Below are 20,985 nucleotides of genomic sequence, written 5' to 3' on the forward strand. Positions count from 1 at the left end.
AGAGGGAAGCAGAAGTTGGGGCTGAGGTGTTCCGGCTGAGAAGAGTGTTGGATGCAGATGCTGAAATTTGGGATCCTGCCCACACCATGGAGCTAACAGGGCCAGAGGAGGAGTCGGTGTTTAATTGGAAATTGAGTTGGAGCTGAAAATTGCCATATCCACAGGTAGTAAGAACTGTGAATTTGGGCCTCAAGGAGAGGAAGTTTTATTTCTAGGCAGGGTCTTCTTGGGAAGGCAGCTGGACAAGGTTTCTCTGAAGTCCAGTAAGGTCTTGGGAGGTTTCATTGAGAAACTGCATGCTAAGTATAAAATATTGAGAAATGAACAGATGCCAAAATGAAATTTGTTTAAAAAATTGTGCCGTGTTGTAAATGTTTACATTGAATGAATTATGCAAAAATATACTCAGGGCAAACAATTGTGCAGACGATTGGATTTATAAGAAATAACGAGGTGGTCTGTTAATGAGACACAATTTTTCATTTTTATTTATTTATTTATTTTTTGAGATGGAGTCTTGCTCTGTCACCCAGGCTGGAGTGTAGTGGCGTGATCTCAGCTCACTGAAACCTCCGCCTCTTGGATTAAAGCGATTTTTCTGCCTCAGACTCCTCAGTAGCTCCAGGCGGGCACCACCATGCCTGGCTACTTTTTTGTAATTTTAGTAGTGATGGGGTTTCGTGATGTTGCCAGGCTTGTCTCGAACTCCTGACCTCAGGTGATCCACCCACCTCAGCCTCCCCCGATGTTCTGTTAGGAATTAGTAAGAAGGGTGATCTGAGAGTAAGCCACAAGGGGAATCTATGATCATTGGATGTCCTGAGGGATATTCTCATCAAATCACCAGTGCTGGAGGGACATCCAGGCTCCATCCCTGACGCTACCCTGCGAATGAGTGATGAAGGGTGTTCTGTATAGGGAGTAAGGTTTTTCATAATGGGCAAGGGTTTCTGGCTATAACAACAAATAAAGCAAGATTAGGTTGGATGATCAGACTGGCAAGGCCTCCTGGAGGAGGTGAGGTTGCCACAGAGGAAATGAGGGAGCAAGGGAAGAAGGAAGTGAGTCATGCAGACAGAGGGGCATGGCCTGTTTGAAGAGCCCTCCAGGAGGCTGGAATGGGGTGCTGGGGGCTGGAGCAAAGTGATTAAGGTGGGAGGGGGAGGTGGGAGATAGGCCCATATGGGGTTTTATTATGAAGTAATGGGAAATCATGGGAGGGTAGAGAGTAGAGAGATAGCGTGAACTGATTTAACATAAAAAGGACTTTTGGAGATTCTGGGAAGTGACTATATCCCATGGGTGATAGAGGCACAGTAGGAGGGTAAATACAAAAGCGGTCACTTGTAGGAGGCGCTAAGGAGCATTACCTCAGGTCACCAGCCCGGGAAGGAGACTCAGGTGCAGGTGAGGGAAAGGAGCCGTAGTGGGAGAGGCCTCCCAAGTCCATGGGAGAGGCCTGGGGACTTTTTGTTTGTTTGAGTTGTCATTGATTTAGGGGAGGAGGACCCAGGAATGTTGTGGTTGGTTGGTCGGTTGGTTGTCAGAAAATGTAGTGGGAGGTCTTAATGGGAGGATAGTCATCAAGGGCGGGGTGCTGTGTTCGTTTCTCAGGAGCATCTGAGGCCATGTCATTCTGTTGAAGTTCTTGGGCCACCTCCACAGTGCCATCATTGTTGGGGTTTGTAATCAAGTAAATCAGGCTCTTAGGAGGAACAGTGTTTAGGAGGTAACATGAAGAGCACCCTGTCAACCACCAGAATTATCGGTCTTGGCCCTCACAGCTAAATGGCTTTGGACAGATTGAAGTTAAGGTATCTTTATTGTGGTTGCCTTAAAATATTATGTTAGGACTGGGTGCGGTGGCTCACGCCTGTAATCCCAGCACTTTGGGAGGACGAGGTGGGCAGATCACAAGGTCGGGAGATCAAGACCATTCTGGCTAACACGGTGAAACCGCTTCTCTACTAAAATACTAAAAGTTAGCCAGGGGTGGTGGGGCACACCTGTAGTCCCAGATATTTGGGAGGCTGAGGTGGAACAATTGCTTGAACTGGGAGGTGGAGGTTGCAGTGAGCCGAGATCGTGCCACTCCACTCCAGCCTGGGTGACAGAGCGATACTCCATCAAATATATATTGTTAGGGTGGGCGTGGTGGCTCACTACTATAATCCCAACACTTTGTAAGGCTGAGGCAGATGGATGAGTTGAGCCCTGGAGTTCAAGACCAGCCTGGACAACATAGTGAGACCCCCATCTCTACAAAAACTTTTAAACATTAGCCAGGCAAGGTGGTGTGCACTTGAAGTCCCAGCTACATGGAAGGCTGAGGCAGGAGGATTGCTTGAGCCCAGGAGGTTGAAGCTACAGTGAGCTGTTTGTGCCACTGCCCTCCGGCCTGAGTGACAGTGTAAGACCCAGTGTCAAAAATAAATAAAATAAAATATTATGCTATGAAGTATTTCAAACACACATAAAGATATGAGAACCCATATTAACAAACTCTTGTGTACACATCCCTCAGCTTTAATCCATCTGAACATTTTGGTCCATTTGCTTCAGACTTGTTTTAAGAAATAAGGCATTTCAGGCTGGGCACAGTGGCTCACGCCTGTAATCCCAGCACTGTGGGAGACCAAGGTGGGCAGATCACTTGAGTCCAGGAATTCAAGACCAGCTTGGGCAACATGGTGGGACCATGTCTCTACAAATGTACAAAAATCAGCCAGGTGTGGTGGTGGTGTGTGCCTGTAGTCCCAACTCCTCAGGAAGCTGACCTCCCTGACCTCCTGGGAGGTCAGGCTGTAGTGAGCTGTGATCGTGCCACTGCACTCCAGCCTGAGCAACAGAGCAACACCTAGTCTTAAAAAAAAAAAAAAAAAAAAAAAAAAAAGGAAAGGAAAGAAAGTATTTCAGATAGAGCCGAAGCCCTGGTTGTACATTTTGTGGAGGTTTACATCTACAGAGAACGTCAACATTAGTGAAATAGAGGGCCAGGTTTTCTCTAACCATCCCCACCCCACCTTGTCCTGAGCTAGAGAAGATTAACTCACAGGAGAGAGAGATTGGGAGTCTGATACCTTTTGAAGGTCTTACAGAGAAACTTTTTTTTGTTTTGAGATGGAGTCTTGCTGTGTCGCCCGGGCTGGAGTGCAGTGGTGCAATCTCAGCTCACCGCAGCCTCCACCTCCCAAGTTCAGGCAATTATCCTGCCTCAACCTCCTGAGTAGCTGGGATTACAGGCTCCCACCATCAAGCCTGACTAATTTTTGTATTTTTAGTAGAAACAGGGTATGTTGGCCAGGCTGATCTCCAACCCCTGACCTCAAGTGATCCACCTGCCTTGATCTCCCAAAGTGCTGGGATTACAGGCCTGAGCATCATGCCCGGCCTCACAGAGAAACTTGTACCACAGGCTACCATCTGTTCATTCTGAGAGCTGCTTGCTACATGCGGGGTTTCATCTGCATCGCATTTGACCTTTCCAGCTAGACCTTTCCTCTCTCTCCCTCCCTAACTTGTCTCGATACCCACCCTCTAAGCCTCTGTTCTTTCTGTTACCTCAAATGTTATAAAGACTTCAACCAGCTGGCCCTTTCTGTGAGTTTTCATATTTTATATGGCTCCTGTGCACAGGTGTGCAGGCGATACATTTGTTATGCTTTTCTTTTGTTAACCTGTCTTTTATTATAGGGATGTTGGCCATAACGTTTTAGCCTAAAGCTGCCTCTTTCTATATTTTAAGTTCACCCTAAAAGTTTTTCTGTACACTGTAACCTAATTTGACTTGTAAACAGACAGTAACCTACTTTTGTGCCAATCACTGAGTTTCAGCCAATCAGAGGAGGCCAGCTGTTCAAACCATGTTCAAATAAGGCGAATGTCAGCTGTTTCTGTGCCTCGCTTCCGTTTTCTGTGCATCACTTTCCTTATTCTGTCCATAAATCTGTTTCCATAAATCTTGTTCAACCACGTGGCTATGCCAGAGCCAGTCTGGTTTGAGGCTGCCTGATTCACAGATTGTTATTTGCTCAGTTAAACTGTTAGATTTAATTCATTTTAAGTTTTACTTTTAACAACGAGGAGGAAAGAGATTACCCCTTTCTGCTTGTATGCAGGCAGGTGGATGCACGTGGCACTCTTATTTTATTGCTGGACAGCTACCCTTCCACCATGTGGTCTACCCTATTTTAGACATCCATTATTTTTTTGTTTGTCTAAGACAGAGTCTTGCTCTGTAGCCCAGGCTGGAGTTTAGGGGCATTAACTCAGCTCACTGCAATGTTCACCTCCTAGGTTCAAGTGATTCTCCTGCCTCAGCCTCTTGAGTAGCTGAGACTACAGGTGCCTGCCACCATGCCCAACTAATTTTTTTATTTTTAGTAGAGACAGTGTTTCATCATGTCGGCCAGGCTGGTCTTGAACTCCTTGCCTCAAGTGATCCACCCACCTTGGCCTCCCAAAGGGCTGGGATTATAGGTGTGAGCCATCGCGCCTGGCCTAGACAGCCACTCTTTTATTTGTGGTTTCCAGCTTGGAGCTATTCCAAGCATTGCTTCTGTGAAAATCCTTACACCTGCCTCTTTGCATATATATGCAAGAATTTCTCTCTAGTGTACCCCTAGGACGGTCATTGCTGGGGTGCGCCATCCACAACTGTGCTTCTGTCTTGGTTTTGGCATTCAGGAATCTGATGAGAAGCTTCAATGAGAAAGTTAAATTCAACCATGCCTTACCCCTTTGTGTTTTATTTTCTTTCTGTTAAGTACACGTGATAACGATGGCTGCTTCATAAACCCATAAGAGTTAAATGAGACCATGAATGTAAAGAACTTACCACAATATCAGACACACTATAGGCCCTCAATACCTGGGAGCTAATTTGTTTTTTTTCAGACAGGGTCTCTTTCAGGCTGGAGTGCAGTGTTGCAATCATAGCTCACTGTAGCCTTGAACTCCTTGGCCTAAGTGATCCTCTCACCTCAGCCTCCCAAATAGCTGGGACTACAGGCAAGCACCACCATGCTTGGCTAATTTTTTTAAATGATTTTTTATAGAAACAGGGGTCTCACTGTCTTGCTGAGACTGGTCCTGAACTCCTGGCCTCAAACAATCCTACCGTCTTGGCCTCCCAAAGCGCTAGGATTACAGATGTGAACCACTGTGCCCAGCCAACACAAGAAAATAAAATAGTTAAAAATTCTAGGGCTCCAAAGTCTTAAGAGCCAGAGTTGAAAGCCTGGCTCTGCTATTTCTTCTCAGGGGCTCTTGAGAAAGTCACTTCATCTTTCTGGGCCTCAGTCTCCTCATCTGTCAGAAGAGAGCAAGTGAATGCAGTTGCAAATATTATTTCTCTAAGTAAGACTCTATCTGAGCCATTATTTGAATGGAGTTTTATGGCATAATAATAACAGCTACTGTTTATTAACATTAAAAAAAACTAGGCTAACATTTACTGAGGTTTTACACAGGTTTTTTTAACCCCTGTGAAGTATTGCTATTATTCCCACTTTACAAATGATGAAACTCTGGCCCTGCAGAGTAACCACGCAGAGCTCACATAGCTGGTAAGGTGGTAGGAACGGAATTTGAAATCAGGTCTTATTGATCTTATAACTGATATTCTAACCGTTAAGTTGTACCGCCTTAAATGCCTACAATGGATCCTTAGCAGTGGTTTCCAAACTTTTTTTTTTTTTTTGAGACAGAGTTTTGCTCTTGTTGCCCAGGCTGGAACGAAATGGCGCGATCTTGGCTCACCGCCACCTCCACCTCCCAGGTTCAAGCAATTCTCCCACCTCAGCCTCCCCAGTAGCTGGGATTACAGGCATGCGCCACCACGCCCAGCTAATTCTGTAGTTTTCATAGAGACGGGCTTTCTCCATGTTGGTCAGGCTGGTCTGGAACTCCCAACCTCGGGTGATCCACCCACCTCAGCCTCCCATAGTGCTGGGATTACAGGCGTGGGCCACCATGACCAGCTTTAAATGTTTTTTAAGGAATGGAAGCTTTTTTTTTTTCAAGCAAAGTCTTAAAAGAAACAGTAGGTTATAAAGCAAGTGAAGACCAAATTACTCCAGTTGAAGCAGGGGTAATGTAGGTGCGGGTTCAATCCTGGCTGTGGGAGCTTGAGCAGATGGAGACACCTTTTGAGAAATGGAGAACAGCAAAATGCACTTAAACAAACCTATATAGCATAGCCTACTCCACACCTAGGCTAGATGGTATAGCCTATGGCTCCTAGGCTACAAACCTGCACAGCATGCCACTGGACTGAATGCTGCAGCCAATTGTAACGCAATAAGTATTTGTGTTTCTAAACATAGAAAAGGTACAGTGCAAATGTGATATAATCTTTTGGGACCACTGTCGTTTATGCGGCCTGTTGTTGACGGAAATGTCATTCTACAGAGCATGACTGTACTCCTCTCTCTGAGATTCAGTTTCTTTGTTTATAAGATGGAGATAATGATGCCAGCCTAATAGGGTTGTTATGTGGATCAACTGAGATAATATATGCAAAGCACTTGGCATAAAGCCTGGTGCATGGTAAGCACCAAATAAGAATGGCTGCGATTGCAGTTGTGACTGTGGTTGTTACCACCTTCAGGACTATCTTTATTGACCACAGGATTGAGTGGAAATTTCTCAGCCCCCTATCATCTGACCCAACCTGCATTTCCAGGCTTCCACGCCTGCAAGATAGCCAGGCTGAAGGACGGTGTTCCCAGTCCAGTATGCGGCACTACCAGTTCTGTGCGCTCTGCCCACTAGAGGGCCCTCCTCCCCCATCCCTCCTCTAAAAGTATACTCTTGGCCAGGCGCGGTGGCTCAAACCTGTAATCCCAGCACTTTGGGAGACCGAGGCGGGTGGATCACGAGGTCAGGAGATCAAGATCATCCTGGCTAACACGGTGAAACACCCCCACCCTACTAAAAATACAAAAAATTTGCCGGGTGTAATGGCACGCGCCTGTAGTCCCAGCTACTCTGGAGGCTGAGACAGGAGAATCGAATGAACCCAGGAGGCAGGGGTTGCAGTGAGCCAAGATCGCGCCAGCCTGGATGACACAGCAAGACTCTGTCTTGAAAAAAAAAAAAGTATACTCTTTAAATTTTTTGAATATTTGAAGAAACTATTATAGAACACTTCAAAATGTGCAAAAATAAAAATCTAGCATAATGAACCCTTATGTATTTATTAGGCAATTACCGACCTTATTTCCTGTGTACCCCAACCTATTCCCCCTACTGGATTATCTTGTAGCAAATCCTAATGAGTTTATTACTTCGTTCATAAATTCATCGTTATGTATCTGTAAGGTAAAGACTCTTTTAACATAACTACAATAACATTTTCACATCTAAAAAAATTTAATAATTTTTTTATTTCCTTAATTTTATTTTTCACTCCGTGACTCTAGCCAAAGGTAATTTATTTTTATTTATTTTGTTTGTTTCTTTATTTTTTAAATTTTTTTAGAGACGGGGTCTCACTATGTTGCCTAGGCTGGTCTTAAACTCTTGGACTCAAGCAATCCACCCACCTCAGCCTTCCGTATCAAAGTGCTGAGATTACAGGCATGAGCTGCTGTGCCCAGACCAAAGATGATAATTTCTTAATATCAATTTGACCATGTTCAGATTTCCTTCATCATCTCCTAAATCTTTTTCTCTCCCAGTTGGTTTGTTCAAATTAGGGTATAGACAAGATTCATATGCTGCATTTAAGTCATGTGTCCCTTACATCTTTTTTTTTTTTTTGAGACAGAGTCTTGCTCTGTTACCCAGGCTGGTGTGCAGTGGCACGATCTTAGCTCACTGCAACCTCTGCCTCCCGGGTTCAAGGGATTCTTCTGCCTCATCCTCCCATGTAGCTGGGATTACAGGCGCACACCACCATGCCCGGCTAATTTTTGTGTTTTTAGTAGAGACGGGGTTTCACTACGTTGGACAGACTGGTCTCAAACTCCTGACCTCAGGTGATACACCCCCCTCAGCCTCCCAAAGTGCTGGGATTACAGGCATGAGCCACCACACGCAGCCCTATCAATTTTTATTTTTAAGTTTTTTCCCCCTTTTGTTCTACAATGTTTTTGTTTGTTTGTTTGTTTTTGAGAAGCAGTCTCCCTCTTATTGCCGAGGCTGGAGTGCAATGGTGCTATCTCGGCTCACTGCAACCTCCACCTCCTAGGTTCAAGTGATTCTTCTGCCTCATCCTCCCGAGTAGCTGGGATTACAGGCATGCGCCACTACACCCAACTAATTTTGTATTTTTAGTAGAGATGAAGTTTCTCCATGTCGGTCAGGCTGGTCTCAAACTCCTGACCTTAAGTGATCTGCCCAACTCAGCCTCCCAAAGTGCTGGGATTACAGGCATGAGCCACCGAGCCCAGCTTTTCCACAGTGTTGTTTTTTTTTTTTTTTTTTTTTTAAGAAACTGGGTTATCAGTTTTCAAGAAGAATTTCTCATAGGAAATGCCAAGGGTGGGGGGGATTACTAATGTCTTTCCTGTAGAATCCTTTATCATGCTTTTCTGTGCCTTTTCGTCTGCCTGCAAACTGGTAGTTAGATCTAGATTCTGGAGTTTTAATCAGGCTTGGGGTTGCTTTTTGGCAAGAATGCTTCGGTGTGGGGCTGTGTGCATTCTGGTGCATCAAGTCTGTAGACGCTTGTCTCTTCTCTCTCTTGGTGTTGGACAGACCCATGGGTTCATGGGTCGTGAGCCTGATTCACCACCATAAAGTTCCCCATCAGCATTTCACCTGCCAGTTTTGGCCGTCATTATTGTGAAGGGGATTAGAATGTGCCACTCCAAAGTATACTGCTTTAGCCTAAGGATTATCTTGAGCTGAAGGCATTTAAGAAGCAGCAGACAGGGGAGGAACTGTCCTCTCCCTTTCTGCCAAAAGCAGGGCATACATTTCCCATGGGTAGAGGAGATGAACTGGAGATTCAAATCTGCATAGGCTAACCTTACCAAATAACCCTTATCTTCCATTAATTTCCCCTGTTTGTTTTACTTACCCTCCCACAAGTTACCTCACCTGGATGTCCAAATTCCTTTTTCATTGTTTTGTCACTTTTCCACATTTTTTTTTTTTTTCTTTTTTTAGGCAGAGCCTTGCTGGGATTACAGGTGTGAGCCACCGCACCCAGCCTACTTTTCCACAATTTGTCACCCTTTGTTAAAACACTAGATGAGCCTCCAGCCTGACCACTTCTTTAGGCTTTCACTTCTTTTCTTCACAGCTTCAGGATGCATGCATAATATGCCTTTTCTTCTGCTAATCTATCTTTTGTATCTTTTGTTAATTTTTTTTTTTTTTTTTTTGAGATGGAGTCTTGCTTTGTAACCCAGGCTGGAGTGCAGTTGTATGATCTTGGCTTACTGCTACCTCTGACTCCCGGGTTCAAGCAGTTCCCTGTCTCAGCCTCCTGAGTAGCTGGGACTACAGGCCCACACCACCATGCCCAGCTAATTTTTATATTTTTAGTAGAGACGGGATTCACTGTGTTGGTCTGGCTGGTCTTGAACTCCTGACCTCAGGTGATCCACCCACCTTGGCCTACCAAAGTGCTGGGTTTACAGGTGTGAGCCACCATGCCTGGCCTCTTGCTAATTTAATTAGGATGCCACAGCCGCTGAACCTAAGACAGCAGAGGAAAAGGTTTCTTTCCTTCCCTACAGATGCTAGCCTACATTATTTTATTAAGTTTTGATAGATGATAATATTTTGTTATTTCTTTTGCATTTACTAGCTTCAAATTCTTGTATAAAGAAAAATTGTGCCAGCCGGGCATGAGCTCTCATGCCTGTAATTTCAACACTGTGGGAGGCCAAGGCCAGAGGATCACTTGAGGTCAGGAGTTCAAGACCACCCTAGGCAACATAGCAAGACCCCCCCCATCTCTACAAAAAATTTATAAATTAGCCAGATGTGGTGGCTTGTGCCTGTAATTCCAACTATTCAGGGGGCTGAGGCAGGAGGATTGCTTGAGTCAGGGAAGTGAAGTCTTCCTTGTCAAGATCATGCCACTGTACTCCAGCCTGGGTGACAGAGACCTGTCTCAAAAAACAAAAAAAGAGAGAGAGAGAGAAACTGTTTACTGTGAAGTATAGTTCATAGAGGAAAGTCAGGATGGATGCTTGCTTGATTCATTTCTTTTATTTACCAGTTTTTTTTTTTTTTTTTTTTGAGACGGAGTTTCGCTCTTGTTACCCAGGCTGGAGTGCAATGGCGCGATCTCGGCTCACCGCAACCTCCGGCCCCTGGGTTCAGGCAATTCTCCTGCCTCAGCCTCCTGAGTAGCTGGGATTACAGGCATGCGCCACCATGCCCAGCTAATTTTTTGTAATTTTTAGTAGAGACGGGGTTTCACCATGTTGACCAGGATGGTCTCGATCTGTTGACCTCATGATCCACCCGCCTCGGCCTCCCAAAGTGCTGGGATTACAGGCTTGAGCCACCACGCCCGGCCTATTTACCAGTTTTTAAAATGAGTTGATTCCCAGCAGCCTCCAAAGGTAATCAGTGAGTTTGGCTTTGGTGTTTAGTCCCTTTGTGTCCTGGCTGAGTACGACAAGGACTTTTTTGTTTTTTTTTAGTTTCTTTATGAATGCCAAACTCAGAGTTACTTTCCCTAATTTTCTTATCCTGGTGCAAAACTATTTCCTCCCTTCCGTCATATTTAAACACATCGTTCTGGGGTATCTGGTGCCTCCTCCCCGGGTGCTTCCTTTATCGTCAGCGGCAGGTGGGTCTGCATAGCACTCAACATTATGTCTAAGGCCGTGCTTCTCAAATGTTACTGCACATGTGAATCTTCTGGGGGCAGGGGTCTTGTTAAAATTCTCATTCATGGCCGGGCTTGGTGGCTTGAGCCTGTAATCCCAGCACTTTGGGAGGCCGAGGCGGATGGATCATGAGGTCAAGAGATCGAGATCATTCTGGTCAACAAGGTGAAACCCGATGGGGTTTTGTATTTTTCTACTAAAAATACAAAAATTAGCTGGGCATGGTGGTGCACGCCTATAGTCCCAGCTACTCAGGAGGCTGAGGCAGGAGAATCACTTGAACCCAGGAGGCGGAGGTTGTGAGATCGCGCCATTGCACTCCAACCTGGGTAACGAGCAAAACTCCATCTCAAAAACAAAAAACAAAAAAAATTCTCCTTCATTAGCTCTGGGTGGGCAGAGCTTCTGCTTTTTTTTTTTTTTGAGACGGAGTCTTGCTCTGTCACCAGGCTGGAGTACAGTGGCGTGATCTCCGCTCACTGCAGACTCCGCCTCCCAGGTTCAAGCGATTCTCCTGCCTTAGCCTCCTGAGTAGCTGGGCATGGTGCCAACCAGGCACTCAACACTTTGGGAGGCCAAGGTCAGAGGCCCACACCCAGCTAATTTTTTAGTAGAGACAGGGTTTCACCATGTTGGCCAGGATAGTCTCTATCTCTTGACCTCGTGATCCACCCACCTCAGCTTCCCAAAGTGCTGGGATTACAGGCATGAGCCACCATGCCGGGCCTGAGCTTCTGCATTTCTAGCAAGCAAGCACCAAGTGATGGTGATGCTGCTGGCTCGGGGACCACATTCTGAGTAGCAAAAGGGTGTGGTCAATGTGAGAAGTCAGTTTCATCTACTCAGTTAAGAAGTACCCACTCTGGGTCAGTGCATGGACTAGGCCCTACCACTTTACAATGCAAAGAGTTTTTTGGTGTTTTTGTTTGCTTTACTCGAGAGTTTTGATTTTTAATTTATTCTTTTGAATACGTAATTTGTACATGGTGAAAAAATTGTTCATAAAATCAAAAAAGGCACACAGTGAAAGTCTCTAACTCCCCAAAAGTGATCACTGTTACTTCTTAAGTTTTATTCCAGAGATATTTTATGCAGATAATATCACATATTTGTACCATATCTTTAACCACATGGCAGCCTAATGATCCGACATTCTTTTTTCATTTTACTCTATCTTGGAGATTGTTTCATAGCTCAGCATATATCTGTTCATCCTGTTGAACAGGTGGTATAGCGTCCATACAAGATGCATTTGTTGGCCAGGCATAGTAGCTCACACCTGTAATCCCAGCACTTTGGGAGGCCAATGCAGGCAGATCACCTGAGGTCAGGAATTCAAGACCAAACTGGCCAACAACCTTTCTCTACTAAAAATACAAAAATTAGCTGGACATGGTGGCGGGTGCCTATAGTCCCAGCTTCTCGGGAGGCTGAGGCAGGAGAATCATTTGAACTTGGGTGATGGAGGTTGCAGTGAGCTGAGATTGCACCACTGCACTCCAGCCTGGACTACAGAGTGAGACTCCCTCTCAAAAGAAAAAAAAAGATGCACTTGTTGTTTTTATAAAGTATAAAATGAAGAGTGACTAATCCTGGCTTCGTCATCCTGCACAGGTCATCCCTTGGGAGAACAAGTGCTGTGTCTTCCGTTCTTTGAATCCTGTGAATGGCCTGACCCATGGTTTGTATATTTTGTCAATTTCACATGATCTAGGATACATCTATCACTCATGTACACAAGTCTGTCTACACTGCACTTCGTCTTTTTGTTTTTCTATTTTTGGTTCAGACCGCAGTCTCTCTAGACTCCAATTGTGTCTTGACTCTGTATTCTGTCAGCACTTGCAAATTGGTCTGAGAGTCTCTGGCTTTAGTAATATGTTATTGTGAAATACAGCATGCATAAGTGTGTATAAAATGTATGTGTTTAAAGAAGAAATGCAACGTTATATAGAAGTGGCTTCTGTCACCCCCTTATATTCTACGTGCCACTTTCTTATCACATGGGATGTCTCCATCGAAGAGATAACCACTATCCTGATTTTGGGTGAATCATTCTCTAACTTTCCTTTTGGAAGTGGTTCTCAGACTTTAGTGAATCAGACTTGCTTAGAGGACTTGTTAAAACACAGATTGCTGGGCCCCACCCCTTGTTTCGGATTTAGTAGATCTAGAGAGGGGCCCAAGAATTTGCATTTCTTTTCAGTTCCCAGGGGATCCCGGTGCTGCCAGCCTGGGGACCACACTTTGAGAACTTCCACCTTATCTCAGGGATACTCTTCACTTGTGTATCATGACTCCCAATCCTCTGAAGACGCTTTACTCCTCTTCTAAAACCTAGTCACTTGATTGGTGTCCCTTAAGCCCCTTCCCTCTTCCTCCTGTACGCCGTTTCCTATCACCCGGTTTGTGAGTAGGCAATCTTCGCTAAGTATTTCAGTTGATTTCGGCATTTGACCACTGTCCTTGATTTTCTTCTCTGTTGGCCCTTCCATTTATAGCTTTCCTCTCCTTTGTGTGTATTGGAAGGAAGAGCATAAGCAACTTTTTTTGGAGGCAGAGTCTTGCTCTGTCTCTGAGGCTGGAGTGTAGTGGCACAATTTCGGCTCACTGCAGCCTCTGTCTCCAGGGTTCAAGCGATTCTCGTGCCTCGGCTTCCTGAGTAGCTGGGATTTCACATGATCTAGCATAGATCCAGGATATGCATCACCACGTCCGGCTCATTTTTGTATTTTTACTAGAGACAGGGTTTCACCCTGTTGGCCAGGCTGGTCTCAAACTCCTGACCTCATGTGATCTGCCTGCCTCAGTCTCCCAAAGTGCTGGGATTACAGGTGTGAGCCAGCGTGCCCAGCCAGCAACATTTACATGTCTTATTCACCTGGTCTGTAAGCACCTTGAAAGTAGGAACCCAGTTTCATTTCCCTTGAAGCGTACGTCCTCAGTTAAACTGCAGGTCATGGTTTACAAACTCAGCTGCTTATAAAGGCCAATGGCAGTGTAAGCAAGTGAAGCCTGCCAAGTAGAAACTTACCTGGGAGCCATGTCCTGTGCAAGGAGGGCAGCTGCTGCTTGGCTTTAAGCCAGTCGCACGTCCACTATTCTCTAATTTTCCCAGTTTTCAAGAGAAACCAGAAATAATTCCAACTAATTTAGTATTTTAAGTATACAAAGTGGATCACAGAAAATACATCTATAGGAAGCAAAACTAATCCTTCTGTGTTTCAGAATCTTTGCAGTGGGTGGTGGATGGGTGGATGGATGGATGGATGGGTGGGCGGGTGAATGAGTGAATCTGGGTCATTGTGGCAGCTCTCTGGTTGAGACTGGGGGAGTCGCAATACATTATCCACTGTATGCCTGGCGGTGTGCAAGTTTTATGTACTTATCTCATTTGACCTTCGTAACACCGCAGGGTGGTTATTATCATTCTTATTTATTTCCATACTCATTTCACGGATAAAGAAGCAGTGGCTCATGCCTGTAATCCCATCACTTTGGGAGGCCGAGGTAGTTCGAGACCAGCCTGACCAATGTGGTGAAACCCATCTCTACTAAAAATACAAAAATTAACTGGGTGTGGTGGCGAGTGCCTGTAATCCCAGCTCCTCAGGAGGCTGAGGCAGGAGAATTGCTTGAACCCGGGAGACAGAGGTTACAGTGAGCCGACATCATGCCAGTGCACTCCAGCCTGAGTGACAGAGCAAGACCCTGAAAGACTCTCGCCGTGGTCACATTCTCGCTCAGGGTCACACTGCTGGTTTTCTTTATTTAGAGCCTACCTAATTCCAGAAAAAGGATTTCAGATGGGTTCATATGATTTAAGCTGGGTCCTGAACCTTAGATTTTAGATAACTCTGTTATACAAAGTCGCCATTACAGAAGGAATCAGGTTTTCAGAAGGTGCGTGGGGAAGAGGTCGGGGAGCAGGTTTGATTTGTGAAAGGAAAATAAAAACTTGGGACCCCAATTCACTCTGTCGAAAGGAAAAAAGATAAGCTGAAATTTGAGACATGCAAGAAGCTGCCTTTCCTTTTGTTCCTAAGGATAGCTACAGGTAAAATGTTCAATATCTCAACAGATAGCTACTCTGTGTTCACCTTATCTTATGTAAAGTGCCAGATTTACTGACCGTGAGACAAATCTATAACTATTTCCCTACCTGCTCCTTTTCTCTTATAACATGTGGATTCAGTAATATGATCATGCCCTCCCTCTTTCTCCTCTTTATTCCTTTAAATACTGAAGATCTCAAAATCGTTTTTGGAGAAAAGTACAGACCAGACTGTTTCTCTGATTCTGTATTTTTTCTCCCAGGCATTATCCTTAACCTTGGCAAAATAAACTACTAAATCAATTGAGACATATCTCAGATACTTTTTGGTTTACAAATTGGCAACCAATGAATGGCCTGAGTGAAGGTGTCCCTGACCTCCAGCAAATCTATCGATGCTTGGTACTAGTTTGAGCTGTCTTTATTGTTCAAACCAACAGGAGAGTTTTCTGGGTCCAGGAGCTCCCACTCCAGAGAATGGGACCTGTCTCAGATACTTTCTGGTTTACAGATTTCTTGGGCATCTTACTAAGCAAGTCACAGCTTCATGCTCCTCAGAGATCTCAGCCAACAGGAAGGAGCTAAGATACGAGGGGGTCTCTTGCCATCTTGGTGTGTCCTTTCTATTTCCTCCTATCTCCCTACTTCCTCTCCTCTCAGAAGTCAAGATTTCTACCTACCAGCCTTGAGGCTCATTTCATCTTAATTTCTTTGCAAAGCCCAGTAGGAGAAGGACAAAGACACAGATACAGGAGCTGGTGGGTGGAAAATGTTTTATTGGACTTCTTGAGCCAGGAAAGAGTTGTGGTAGGCTGAGAATCAGAGCTCACACTAGCCCCCTCTTTCAGTGGAGGTCATGGTCACTGGGCATCAGGAGTTACGCTCCTCAGTCCTTTCAGCTGGAGGGAGAGGGGGGTCAGGGTTAGATAGGGAACACCTGGGTGCCCAGTATAGGATGGCAGGGATGGAAAGGAATTTCTGCTTCAGTGTGAGTTCCCATCCTCCTCTATATGTAGTAGCTGAGATTCCCCTTCAGTTTGATGAGAAGGTTTATCATCCTTTCCCTGTCCCCACTCCGTCTCCCATATCCTCTGCTGCTTCCTTGCCCCCAAGCTCTATATCCTCGTAATGCCCACACCTCATACCTTAGGAAAGGCATCCCAGTTGAGGAAAGGAAGTTTCCTTTTGATAGACTAAAAGAAAGAGAAAGAGAGTGATGTGTTGCAGGTCGGCCGGGCATGGAGCAGTAAGCGGTCCCTGAATGAGCTCCCACAGTAACAACAGCAACGATAATGTTATTGCTTTATCATGACTTAATCAGGAGCTAATATTTCCCGAGGCCGTATTGCGTGCCTGCCTTGTGAGAACTGCTCTACAAGCATGATTTCAGTGGGTTTTACAGCAACCGTTTGTGGTGGGAACTGTCATCATCCCACATCACAGATGAGGAAGCCGAGGCCAAGAGAACCAAAGGCGTTTGCATAAGGTCGTCTGTTCAGTCAGTGCAGAGCCAGGGGATTCAGGCTCCAGCTCTGTCTCTGACTTAGCCTTCTAAGTGCGGGAGGGCCTCAGTTTATTTGTAGAGGATGAGGGGATTCAAATAAAATCTTGACTGATTAGGCTCTTCCTCTTCTGGAATTGTCTTTGGGGCCGTGCTCCTCCACTGCCATCTTAGAAAAATGCAGGTAGCCAGGACAGTCGCCAGGGGAAGCTTTCTTAGGCTGACAGCCCATTGGGCAGCACCAAGGCAGGGCGATCACTCCCTCCCAGAGCTCAGGAACCAACCCAAACGACTAAAGCCAGAATGTGCTGCCCCCACCCTGGGATGGCAGACAACTGAGGGGCACCGGAGCACTCACCTCAAAGAGGGCATGCCAGTTAAAGAAATCATCAGTCTTGAAAGCCTGTGGAGGAAGAGAGACAGCAGAAGCAGGTCAGCTCTGGGGAGGCCAGAGCTTAGCCCCCAGCCCTCTGGAGAAGGTGAAGGAGCCGTAGTAGCTTTGCAAGCTCTCTATAAGGCGTTTATCCCCTCTGTTATGAGGACATTCGTGGGGGCAGCACCAGGGAAGTATACTCACAGATCGCAACTTGTCGATGTTCAGGAATGGGGTGTTAAAGGCCTGGGCAGAAAAGCAGGGTGTTAGGAAAGTTGCTAAGAAGCACAAAGAGAGAGACAGGAAAAACTCTCGGCTGGAGGGCCGGGGAAAGCAGATGCTTACCTCGGGTCGTGACGCATAGTTGTCAATGGTGCCTTCTTCCTGGAAAGGCAGAGGGAGAAACAGAGGCAGAAGGTCACAGGCTGGCCCTTGCCCACATCCCTCTCTGCCAGCTCTGACTTCATCCACAGGCCAGACCCCGAGAGAACGCAACCCGTTCTCCGCCGTGGGCTCCGTTCCAGTCGTGCACGTGGTTGGCGGATGTGCAGGGTAAGGAGGGGGATTGGAGAATGGTCCATGTAAGCAGTGTCACGATGGGCAGCAGGCAGAAAGCCTGGAGCTGAGAATTCCTTTCGGGAAATGCTAGCTAGCGTTGTCCTGAAGTGGACTTAACTCTAAGAGTTGGAGTGTTCTGGAGACACCCATACTCAGTCCATATACTGGGTGGGAAAGATTCATGTGCAGGTGGGAGCCCAGCTGCTGAGGTGACCCACCTGCCTCTCACTGACCAAGGTTGCTTTGCTTTGTAGCTTTATTGAGACCAATGTTGGAGGCTCCATTACCCTCCTCCATGGAGACCCCATTCCAGCCTCAGTGTGTCCCCTTTTGTCCTCCCCATGACAGAGCCAAACACGAAGCCTGCAGGCTGGCTCCAGATGCTTAGATCTCATGGAAGTTTGGCTCGTTTGTTTTTTGGTTTAAATTAGGCATTTTGAATTAGTAAGCATTCATAAATCATCCAGATTTGTAGTTTCCCCTGAAAATTTTAAAACTCTGGGCACGTCTTCCTACTCCGTGGGGTCAGGTGGGGTGAAAGTTGCCCTTTCAGACTGGGGAAGTCGGCCCCACAGCACCTGAGGCCCTGACACCTCCCGCTCAGTGACACCACTGGCTCCATCCTCAGCCACTGAGCCTGTGCCCCTGTCTTAGACTTTTCAATTCAGAGTAGGCATCAGGCTTCCTCTATGGCTGAGGACTGGATAGTAAAGATTCTCACTGTGTCCTGCACTCCAGAGACAGTAGGGAGCCACCCATCACCTGGGCGCTGCTCACAGGAGCACAAATGAAGCAAAGAGGGGCTAAGCAGGGGTGTCTCGAGTGCTCAAACCCCCACTCCTCTTAAGAGTAAGTCAGCTGCAGGCAGCACTAGCCAGTTTTCCTCTTTGCTCCACCGTCACCACCTGCTGTCCATGTGGACACAGGCCTGGGTTTGGAGCTGCTCTGTCTCACATGTGCCGCCCTTCAGTTCCCCTCCTCCCCCGCATGTCCCCAGGCTTGTGCACAGCTGGGTGGGAATGGGTGAACACTCCGAGGGCTCGTGGTGGAGATCGTCTGAACTCGACCACCCACTCAGTCCTGTCTCTTCCCAGGGCTCAGTACACGAGCCTCCCCCCACACTTCAGCATCCCTTCCGGAAAGAGAAGCATCTCTTTCCTTAAACATCTCCCCAGGGATGTTCTGTTCCCTCCTCCCTTCCTCAGAATCCCAGCTTCTTCAGACCCTGTTAGTCTTGAAAACTAAGAGCCGCTTATCCAGGAATGGACAGGAGGTAGAGAGATGGAGGGGCAGGTGGGTAACAGGTATAAGAATAAAAACACAGGTGACGTGCTCACCTCAGGACTACCCAGGGTGGCTCCCTGGGCAGAGTGGAGCACCAGGAGGGAGAGGAGCACAGCGGCAGGAAGGACTGGGATCTTCATGGCGTCAAGTTTGGGGTGCTCTGAGGCGGAGCCTCACTGCTTGCTCCTTATATTCCTAAGGAGGCAGATGAGTACAGAAATGGGGTCCCCACCCCACTGACTCACCCCCAGATCCTGTGGCCCACCCCCGGGGCTCTGGGAGGGGGAGGCATGGACTGTTCCTCATTTACCTTGGATTTCTCAATTCGCATTCTGCCCCAGGCATGTGGAAGGTAAGACTGAAATGGGTCTCTTCATGCAGATGGGGCTGGGACGGAGACAGGTTGGACCTGTCCCTCCGAGAGATTGGCAGTGGTACCCAAGCAACCTGTCCTTTTGTCTTTGTCTCTTTTCCTTATATCCTCCATTCCTCTCTTAGAATTCAGGCTTCTTTTTCTCTCTCTCTTTCTTTTTTGTTTTTTTAAAGACAGGCTCTCACTCATTACCCAGGCTGGAGTGCAGTGGTGTGATCATGGCTCACTGCAGCCTTGACCTCCCAGGCTCGAGATCCACTCACCTCAGCCTCCATAGTAGCTGGGACTAGAGGCACACATCACCTCACCCAGCTAATTTTTTTATTTTCTTATAGAGATGGGTCTCGCCATGTTGCCCAAGCTGGCCTCAAACTCTTGGACTGAGGGGGTCTGCCTGCCTTGACCTCCCAAAGTGCTGGGACTACAGGTGTGAGTCTGCGCTCCAAGATGATTCAGGGTTTTTTCTCCCCCCACCTAAAATCCGTGTAAACTCTTTAGCTTGGCACTGAAGTCCGTCCATGTTCTGAACTCAACCCACCTTTATGACTTCTTCCCTTACTCCCTCTGTACATACCTCACGTTCTGGCCAAGTTGGACTCCTTACCAACTATATCCCTCTTTTTCCATCCTGCAAGCATCTGGCCGTGCTGTTCCTCATTCCTAACATGGCCTTCTCTCATCTCCAGTCCTCAGAACCCAACTCTCATCTTGGATGAAGCTTCCCAGATTTTTTCTGCCATCCCCAGTCCCCGTCTCTACACCTTTCTTTTCTCAGAATTCCCATATTCGTTCATTTGTATCTCTCGGGCATTGCATCTGAGTAAGTCATGCTCTTGCCTTGTTTCCCCTTTAGAATATCAAGTTCCTTCAGGTCAGGAGCTGCATCTTTGGTCTCGCCTTACATCCCCCTAGTACTGTGGCTCACACAGAACTCAGGTGGAGTCAGCACTGGTCAGATTGGATGTGTTAGACTTAGTATTCCAGCATCCTTCCGCCAGTGTACACTTCCCTTCCACAGGGCTGAACCCTTCCATTTTCCAACTGCCCATCTTTTACTCTTTGGTCTTCAGAGAAATTACTTGAGCTAAGAAGACAAGGAACAGGGAAACAAAAAACAGGTCTTGGGGTACCCAGTTGGAAACGGGGTTCAGGTACTCTGCACTTGATCTTAGCCAGAAGGCTGAGAGGCGACCCAGGTACTCTGAACTTGGAGTGCCCACTCCATGTCATTGCCCTAACCCACCTTGCCCCACCCCCAGTTTGGGAGTTGGATCACCTCACTGTGACACATCGCTCTAGTCAAACAGCCTTCTCCACAATGAGGTTCAGGTGGGCAAACCGGCTCCTGGTGTAACAGGGAGGGGCTGGGACACAGACCGGAGCTGCCAGGGCAAAGCAAGACCTTATCAACCGAACCTGATGCAATGCTCGGTGGTGGCAGCCCTGGGTGGGAGGGCTGGATGGCATCCATCAACAATCTTTATGAACCCCAGAAGCTGGGCAACCTTGGCTCAATCCTCACACTGCCCCCACACCCTGGTCACAGACATCTTGCCCCTCTTCAGCCTCCTCTGATTTTATGATGGCAGCTTCCCCTGTGCAGAGCTACCTGAGGGAACGGTGTTTGGAGAACACTCCCTTAGCCCAGGTGGCCACGCAGCAGTAGATGTCACAGAGTTGGCGCTCCTGGAGGGGACGAGTTAGAGAATGACTGAGGCGGGTGGAGCGCCTCCCAAAAGGTTTTCTGGAGGACACAAGTTATGTGTAATGGATCCTTACTAATTAACAAACAGTGACTGAAAAAGCTCATTAGCCACCATTCCATCTGCATAGGGTCAACTCTAGGAGTGAAGAATCAGACAAAAGAGAACTGATGTTGTATCATCAGCTATGATTTGTCAGGTGGTGGGGGGACCCAGCGTCAGTTTTGGCCTGGGCTGTCTAGAGCATCGGACGATCCAACACCATCTGCTGTTTGGCTGTGGAGTCTGGTTCGTGTATTCCCCTTTGACAGTAAGTTGTCCTCCCTGTTTTCCTCTCCAC

At 46.8% G+C, this 20,985-nt stretch overlaps 1 protein-coding gene and 1 long non-coding RNA gene across 3 annotated transcripts in view; one reads left to right on the forward strand and one right to left on the reverse strand.

The window, feature by feature from the left end:
- The window catches only part of LOC108589702 (uncharacterized), a 26,630-nt gene continuing 5,645 nt past the window's right edge, over positions 1 to 20,985 (forward strand). Inside the window, exons 1-2 of the long non-coding RNA XR_001908992.4 lie at positions 1 to 164; positions 12,414 to 12,480. This is a non-coding gene — a long non-coding RNA (uncharacterized LOC108589702). The remainder of the gene's footprint in view (positions 165 to 12,413; positions 12,481 to 20,985) is intronic.
- KRTDAP (keratinocyte differentiation associated protein) lies at positions 15,610 to 18,731 on the reverse strand. Of its 2 annotated transcripts, XM_003735545.4 has the most exons (6): positions 18,623 to 18,731; positions 17,073 to 17,111; positions 16,932 to 16,973; positions 16,713 to 16,757; positions 15,999 to 16,046; positions 15,610 to 15,752 (listed from the first exon to the last, which is right to left on the reverse strand). In XM_003735545.4, the coding sequence occupies exons 1-6, from the start codon at positions 18,707 to 18,709 to the stop codon at positions 15,714 to 15,716; spliced, it is 300 nt and encodes a 99-aa protein (XP_003735593.1). In that variant the 5' UTR covers positions 18,710 to 18,731; the 3' UTR covers positions 15,610 to 15,713. The 2 variants fall into 2 exon arrangements, with proteins under 2 accessions (XP_003735593.1, XP_008985993.1); XM_008987745.5 differs by lacking the exon at positions 16,932 to 16,973.

The sequence above is a fragment of the Callithrix jacchus genome, chromosome 22 (assembly GCF_049354715.1).
Source record: "Callithrix jacchus isolate 240 chromosome 22, calJac240_pri, whole genome shotgun sequence".
Taxonomy (NCBI): Eukaryota; Metazoa; Chordata; class Mammalia; order Primates; family Cebidae; genus Callithrix; species Callithrix jacchus.